Source organism: Petaurus breviceps, unplaced genomic scaffold (genome assembly GCF_028583685.1).
Source record: "Petaurus breviceps papuanus isolate PSGF00001 unplaced genomic scaffold, PetGlider_PUasm1.0 188, whole genome shotgun sequence".
Classification (NCBI taxonomy): Eukaryota; Metazoa; Chordata; class Mammalia; order Diprotodontia; family Petauridae; genus Petaurus; species Petaurus breviceps.
In genome coordinates, this window is record NW_027185804.1 from 41,008,163 (window position 1) to 41,016,537 (window position 8,375).

General features: G+C 36.8%; 1 protein-coding gene across 1 annotated transcript; it reads right to left on the bottom strand.

Moving 5' to 3' along the window:
* Window positions 1-4,119: 4,119 nt before the first annotated feature.
* On the bottom strand, window positions 4,120-6,310 carry LOC138163549 (olfactory receptor-like protein OLF1). Its single transcript, XM_069090998.1, has 2 exons — window positions 5,856-6,310; window positions 4,120-4,609 (listed from the first exon to the last, which is right to left on the bottom strand). Exons 1-2 carry the CDS (start codon window positions 6,302-6,304, stop codon window positions 4,120-4,122), a joined length of 939 nt encoding a protein of 312 aa, XP_068947099.1. The 5' UTR covers window positions 6,305-6,310.
* Window positions 6,311-8,375: the final 2,065 nt, after the last annotated feature.

Below are 8,375 nucleotides of genomic sequence, written 5' to 3' on the forward strand. Positions count from 1 at the left end.
ATTTCTTTTTCATTCATTGTACAATATCTTGGGCACTTTGGGCAAAGGTAATAATAGGATTCAATCTTGCTTGCTGATGATAGTTGGGGAAAGGTACAGGTGGGACAATGGCTTTTTAAATTTAAGAAAAGACTGATTTATTTGCCAACGTTACTAGCAGCAAGAGAATCAAGTTATTACTGATTATTTCCATCATACTTCTGACTCATTTCAAATGGTACCTCCTGCGTTAGAGTGAGGGCCTCATATGACAAGAAACTCTTGGTTACACTCTAATAAATTTTATTTCCAAAGTAATGTATCAATGAGTCAAAATAACATTTGAAAGCACCATAATGTGTAGCTTACTCTACTTAGTGCTAGGGATAGAAATACAAACATTGCTATTAAAAAATAAACCCTTAAAATATAGGAGCGATTATAAATTTAGAGGTAAAAGAGATTTTAAAGATATCAAGCACTACTCCACTCATCTAAGTGAGAAGCAGCTAAAATACCCACTGATTTTGTGCTTGACTAGGAGTTAAGAAGACCTGAGTTCAAATTCCACCTGCTTCAGTTACCATGTAACTCTGAGGAAATCACCTAACCTGTGTATGCTTAAGTTTCTTTATCTGTAAAATGGGAATAATAATAGCGCCTACCTTCAGGGTTCTTGTGAAGATAAAGTGAGACAATATATGTAAAGAATTTTGTGAACATTAAATAAATGGCTATGTAAATGCTAGTTATAATTAAATCATGAGGAAAATGAAGACTAGAGTTATTAGGAAATTAGCCCATGATGACATATCTAGTAACCTGAATTTGGACCAAGGTCCCAGAGTTCCAAAACCAGTATTCTTTCAACTGTACTGTATTATTGTAGAGTAAGCAGAAAATATGTGCTTTTATAGATTATATAAAAATAAGTAAATATGAAAATAAAAATGTAAAGAGCCAATATTCAAATTCTAAGATGATAATTTGAGGAAGGTGTTTATTCCAGGAATGGCGGTGAGGTTGTTTAAAGGCACAGATATTAGAGATGGAGTGATGTGTGGAAGAAATGAAAAGAAAACCAGTTTGGGAGTTTTGGATTGAGAGAAGTGGACAATAATACTCACCTAACTGGAGACAAAGTATTGTGACAGACAAAATTGTATTTTATTTTAATGACAATAGGAAATCTGGAACTTATTGAAGTAGAGAGTGATATAGTTATACAATGGTTTCGGAACAACCACTTACCAGATTCATGTAATATAGAATGGAGATGGGCGTGACGTGAGGCAAAGAGAACAATTAGAAAGCTACTAAAATGCACAATAAAAGAAATGGCATAGGCTTGTTGACCATGTAATAGAAGAGAATGGGATGAAGGTGGCAGAGATCATGATGGCAGAATAGGGAAAACCTGGGAACTGCATATGGGTATGTAGTGTAGGGAGTTAAGCATAAATCACAGGTTAAGAATCAGCATGATTGAAATAGCATTGGTGCAGTGGACAGAAATACGGAAGTTGGGGGAGTTTATGGGGAAAAAATAAGTTAAACTTTGGACCTGTTGATTTTGAGATTCCCATAGAGAATCAAATTTAAAGTGTCAAACAAGTAACTGGCAATGTAGTACTGAAGATCAGGAGATAAAAAGGGTAGAATAGATACACAGATGTAGGAACCATCTAGTGTAAAGACAATCATTGAAATTATGAATAAGATCTTATAGAGACATCATATTTCTGTTTTTTAATTCTTAATAAAAATTTTGAGTAATAATAATAATAATAATAATAATAGTGATAGCAACAACCATGTCAACAGTAACAGAAGCAGTAGAGAGCCAAACAGATGTTAAAAAAAATTCCCTAAGATTGAGTTTTAACACATCTACAATGTTCTTGGTTGGGAGAACCCCCTCATGTCTCATTTATCTCATAGTTAAAATGAGAGTTGAAACAGAAACATTTATATTTGACAGCTTATTAAACCTGTAGTATGTGCACAAAGTGGTAGAAAGAAGAAAATGGCACAAAACCTGGTGTCCAGAAGCCTGTATTCCTCTTCCAGGATTTGGCGAACAAACTGCAGGTTGGTTTTAAGATGTTTATTAGGTGCTTCATACATACAATGAACCAAATTGTCTGCTAGGGATATAAAGAATGTAAGCAAAAAAAAAATAGTGCTACTTACATTCTACTTACTTATTCTACTGGGAAGGAATTACAATATAAATTTATGTAAGTGCAGTACGAAATAGGGATGGGAAGAGACAAGCTGATGATCAGATTCATAACTCTAGAGCTTGGCGGTGTGAGAAGATAAAAATAGCACTAATACCAATAGAGATTAGGAGTGACTTCTTAGTGAACCTGAAACATTAGGTGATCTTTGATGGAAGTAAAGGTGAGATGAGAAAGAAATATATTGCAAACAGAAGGGATTTTCCCATATAAATTCACAGGTGATAGAAGTAGAGGAAAACATGCTAAGACCGTGTTAATGGCATCGTTTGAAAGCAACATAATACCTATACTATTATGTCCTAGAGCCATGGAGAGTCATTAAAGTTTTGTGGGAAGTGTCCTCGTGATACCTGTACTATATAAGAACATTCTAGTAGCTGTATAGAAACTACATTGTGAAAGGGGAGAGATCCAACTGGGGAAACCATTAAAAATGTTGCTTTAATAACCAGTCAAACAACAAACACTTATTATGTTATGGTACTATAAGAAATCATGAATTTGAAGGATTCAGAGTAACAGGGAAAGACCTAGAAGAACCAAAGAAACGCATACAGAGCCAAGAATAAATATACGAGGAAAGAATATAATAATGTGAATCAAAAGAACAAGAAAATAAAGTGAATTGTAATACAATTAGAATTACCAGACTTAGGCCGAAGAAGAGATAGAGATTGTATTTCCCTAACATCTTTGTAGAAGTGGCTGATCACTAGTGAGGGACATTAAATATGTTGGTAAACATAAGATATTTTGGTTTTCCTTCCTTCCTCGCTCTCTCCTTCCTTCCTTCTCTCCTTTCTTTGTTCTTTCCTTCCTTCCTTTATTTCCTTCTTCAATATTTCCTCTAATACTTCCTTCATTTCATTTTTCCTTCCTTTTTTTCCTCCTTTCTTCCATAAACATTCAACTTGTTATATGCATATAGGTATTTAAGTTTTAAAAAGAGTTTTCCTAAAAAGAAATAAAGGAAGGAAGGAAATAAGAGAGACATGTCAGACAATGTTATTATCTTATAAAATTGGACTGTCACTATGCTCTGTCAGAAGTCACTCCATGTTTGAATACTGATTGACATATGTATCTATCAGGAGCCTCCTATGTTTTTAACAACTGGCTTGGTCAGCTAAATTTCAATTTTTAGCAATGCAAGATTACTAAACTAACCTCTTAGCTAACTTCATCTAATTGGGGTGTGTGTTAACAAACTTTTCTAATCCCCAGTGTCGTGGTAGTTGATAAAAGGGTTCACAGTACGCAACATGCACTGGTTGACTACTACTAAAGTACCATTACCACTCAGTTACTATGAACCTGACCAGTAAAGCAATCAGAAACAAGAGAAGAAGCCCAGGAGATCCTGTCACTTGCTTGGGGCACTAGTCTGATGTACACTCAAGCTCATCATGTTCTCATAGCTATGAAGTAAGGGCAAAGGACCCCCAGAAACATCCATACTCTTGTGCTTAATACATTTTTTGACCCATAATCATTTGGGTGTTTATGTGTCTTTTAATATCTCAGTATCTCCCTCATGACTCTCTCATATATGCTTATTTATAAAATGTGGTTATTGAGCCTCAAAAAGATTAACTTACTTTTCTGATAGAGTGTGAATCTGGTCTTGCTATTATTAGTAAATTTATGTTAAGATCTCCTCATTCAATTCAAAGGGATAATTGCTCGACTTTCTATTGGTATAGAGTGAAGAAACTCCCTCAACCAGGCATTCTCTGAAACTTCAAGAGCCGTCTAGATGAATTGTAGGTTAAATAACTTATATCTGGTTACATAGCCACTACAGAAGGCCATGTTCTAGGTCCTCTTCACCATTCGGAACTTGGACAGTAAGTAAAAATATCACCTTGGATAATGCCATCTGATTATGTGTCTTTTAGGACGATGATACCTTTATGCATAGAACTTTCTTGGCTGCATCTTTCACATCCTTGTTCCTCAGGCTGTAGATCAATGGATTCAATACAGGGATCACAATAGTATAAAAGACTGAGATCACTTTGTCAGTATTGGGTGAATACAAAGAACTGGGCCGGGAGTAAATAAAGAGGAGTGTCCCTTGGTAGATGGCCACAGAGGTCAGGTGGGAGGCACATGTGGAGAAAGTTTTCTTCCTTCCACTGGAGGATCGAATCTTCAGGACAGAGAGGAGAATAAAAAAGTAAGAGATGATGATGATGATGAAACAGATGATCTCGACAGAGCTGCCATAAGTGGAGAGTAATAGTTCGTTGATGGAAGTGTCAGTGCAGGACAGCTTAAGTAGTGTGGGGAGATCACAGAAAAAGTGATTGATGATGTTTTTGTCACAATATGTCAATATGAAGGCAAAGGAAGTATGCACCAAGGAACTCAAGTTGCCACCATGTAATATAATGCCCAAGGAAAGACAACTTCCCAAGGTTCAGAATACCAGCATAGGTGCTCTCCATTTTATTCAGTGACAAACCAAGAACAGAGAAGATCAAAACATGACATTATTCCAAATATAGCATTTACTAAGCGTGATTAAATAATCTCCAAGTACTACCCCACCCCAGGACCTTCCAATCATTCAATCAATTACAAAGTCTCTGTTCTAAATACTTCTCCACCCCTAGGGTATACCTTAATTAAGTCCACCACAAAGCCCCTCTTCTCAAATGGAGATTAGTTTCCAAACATAAGGTCAAAAGTTCCCCACCCCTGGATCACAACTGAATCTACCCCAGAGTTACATCAAGTTTAAACACAGCACTTAATACCCAAATGGAGGTCTTTTCTTCATCTTGACACGAGGCAAGTTCTCAGCAATCTTAGTTCCTGGGGAGACAAGGCTTAGCAAGGCCATAAGATACATTGCCAGTCCCTTCATGAATTCATCCTCTGTCTGTAGAACAGTCCTAGAACCCCTGAACACATTAGCAAAGCCCTCTCCCAGGATTTCTGTAAACATACAACAAGAAAATCCTTCTTCAGGGCTTCTGAACCAACAGAAAGGCTCCCAGACCCCTGCAACAACAGCACTGTCCTTCACCAGTGGATAGTATTCACTCTGTCTGCAGGACAGTCTCCAGACCCCTGCAACAATGGCACTGTCCTTCACCAGTGACAGTATTCATTCTGTCTGCAGGACAGTCTCCAGACCCCTGCAACAACAGCACTGTCCTTCACCAGTGGACAGTATTCACTCTGTCTGCAGGACAGTCTCAGGGCTTCTTAGTGAACAGCCAGGTTCCAGGACTTCTTCAACAAAAGGACTGTCTTTCACCAGTGGACAAATCTGGCAAAATAACATCAAAACAGACAGACAAAGTACCAGCAAAACAGCCATGTCTCCTCAGTCCTTGGCAGCTCAGGGGGCAGGTCTCAAAAGTCCAGGGCAATTCAAAGCGGCCACCAGCAATTCTCTTAGTCTCTCTCTCTCCACAAGGTGCTGCTTCCAAAAAGATCTTCCGCCTCTCTCTTGTCTCTCCAAATCTACGTCACCAGCTCCTCCCAGTTCAGGACTTTCTTTTCACATCAAAAAGTCCATCTCACAGGTGGGATTAACAAGCTCTGGGTTTTAACAAATCAATTTCAAAACCAAGCCAATACAGGGGAATCTTTAATTGCCATTACTATCACACACCAATATAGGACAAGACAATCAACCACACACAAATGCCACGAGACATCACAACAGTATGTAACAGTGGGTTACAAATGGCTACATAGCGATCATAGGCCATAGCAGCCAAGATGAAGGACTCTGTGTCAGCAAAAGTACAAAGAAAGTAGAACTGGAGTGCACAACCATAAAAGGAGATCGATTTATTTTCTGAAAGGAAATTGACTAGCATTTTGGGGATAATGACTGAGGAATAGCAGAGATCTACGAAGGACAGGTTGCTAAGGAAGAAATACATTGGGGTGTGGAGACGGGGATCCACCCTAATTAGCATCATCAAGCCAATGTTCCCCATTAGAATCATGGTGTACATGAATAGAAACACCAGAAATGGGACAACTTGTAATTCTGGCCTTGTGGGAAATCCCAGCAGAATAAATTCAGATACTAATGTATAATTTCCTTCAAGCATTTCCAATAGCAGGTTTTTTTTTCCTTTTAAGAGAAAATAGAGGAAACATTGTCTAGATTATTTGACAGGCAAATGTGTCTAATTAATTTCCACAATTATTCACCAGCAATCAATAGAAGTATATTGATATTTCAAATAAGTGTCCATTGCATGCTACCTGGAGTATTATAGTAAAGTTTTCTAATTAAAAATAGACAGGCAGATCATTTTCAAGAACTCTACTCAAGTAAAATCCTAAAATGAATGGGCTGCATAATGATTACAAAATCCAATGAGAAATGACAATGAGTAATATCTCCCATTCTGGGATAACACAAAAATTCATCAACTAAGGCAAAGCAATAAGAAATGCCACATGCCCTTAGACCCATATCAAAATGTAAATTATTCCAAGCAATTTTGAAACCCAAGTGCTTCTTGAATTTAAGTGGGAATTGAGGAAACATTATATGGATTATTTAATAATAGGTAAATTGATCTAAATAATTTTTACTGTAATTGCAGGATAATCATTAAAATAATCTTGTGGATTTAGAGTTGTAAGGAAGTCTAACCTCTTAATTAGCAACCCTGCAGCCCAGTGAGAAAATAATATGAGGAGGTAATAAGTAGCAGGGGTAGGATTTGGATGTGGGTATGTTGACTCTATGTTATTTCTTCTTCCCATTTATAATAAATTCCCTTATCCTTCATAATTCAGTACAACAAACAATTTTTATATGCTCACTCAGATTTTCTTGGCACTAAGTTCAAAACTTTGTCAACTTTGCCACCCTCCTACCTCCTAGTTATGGGGAATTTCCATTAATATCTAACTATGATGCCTTATTTTTGTATGGAGATAAATCAGAGGTACTTATGACTTTTCAAGCAAAATATAAGTTATGGTGTATTTCAATTCAACTGGAGACTTTAAATAAAAGTCAAGAGGTTGATTCTTTGCTTGACATCAGGTGAGCATCCTAGACAACCTTAAAATCCCCTCATTTTTAGTTTGACAACAAAATGATTATATGTGTGATTACAACAAATGCCAAGGACCAAACACTAATATATAGAAAGGTAGTAATGTGTAATGCTAAAGGGAAGTATTCAATGAATTAAATCACAATTTATTGAAATTCTAATCTTTTTTCAAAATCTTATTGAGAGACAGAGAGGAGAGAGAGACAGAGAGAAAGACAGAGAGGAGAGAGAGAGACCGAGAGACAGAGAGAGAGAGAGAGACAGAGAGAGACAGACAGAGACAGAGAGAGAGTGACGGAGACAGAGAGACAGAGGCAGAGACACAGAGAGATTCAGAGAAACATACAGAAATAGAGAAACAGAAACAGAGATATTAAAGATAGATAAAAACAGGGAAGAGAGGGAGAGGCAAAAAGATGTGTTTTTTCCCCCAGATCAAGAGGTACCTTGCCTTTGCATTATCTGTTTTTGGCATAATTCATTTCTCTCCCTTCTATTTTCATAGGTCAGGGATGAGAAAAAATGTGGCAATTGATGACAAAGAGTTGGGAAACCTAAGGTTTTGGTTAGGACAGATTTGGGATATGTGCTGCAGCAAACGGATACTAAAAATTGATCTATTAGTAATGAGCCTCAACCAGCTTTACTATCTGATACCCTAGACTAGAGTATGGAGAATGCATACAGACAAAAAGGACCTTGAGTCCTCTGCCAATTATACTTAAATTGATTAGCAATCTTTCACTGGTGCTCTGGCTTTAATGTGTTAGAAGAGAAGGGTGTAAATGTTTTAGTAAAAAAAGTAGGGTATCTTCTGAGAAGTGACTAAAAATCACAATATTGTTCAAATCCCAATTTCTTCCTATTTAAATTTGACTCTACATTCTTTACTTGTATCATTGTAAATACCACTGCTATATAGTTCAAGGGATGTTAATTTTCACTTTCACCTTAACAGATTTCCAGCAAGTCATAAAATTTATTATCGTCTGTAAATTTGAGAACTGTTTTTCATTCAAAATTATCTCCCACTGAAGTCAAGATAAACAATACATTTCACACCAGGTACACTTAGCTACATCTTTTTTTTTCTATCAGGATGAAT

Bases quoted from the DNA above. Each gene is read 5' to 3' on its own strand.
- LOC138163549 (XM_069090998.1), bottom strand. From the start codon at position 6,304: ATGCTTGAAGGAAATTATACATTAGTATCTGAATTTATTCTGCTGGGA. The intron at 4,610-5,855 runs TGGTGTGTGATA...CATTATATTACA, and splicing joins TTGATTGTCTTGTCCTATAT to TGGTGGCAACTTGAGTTCCT.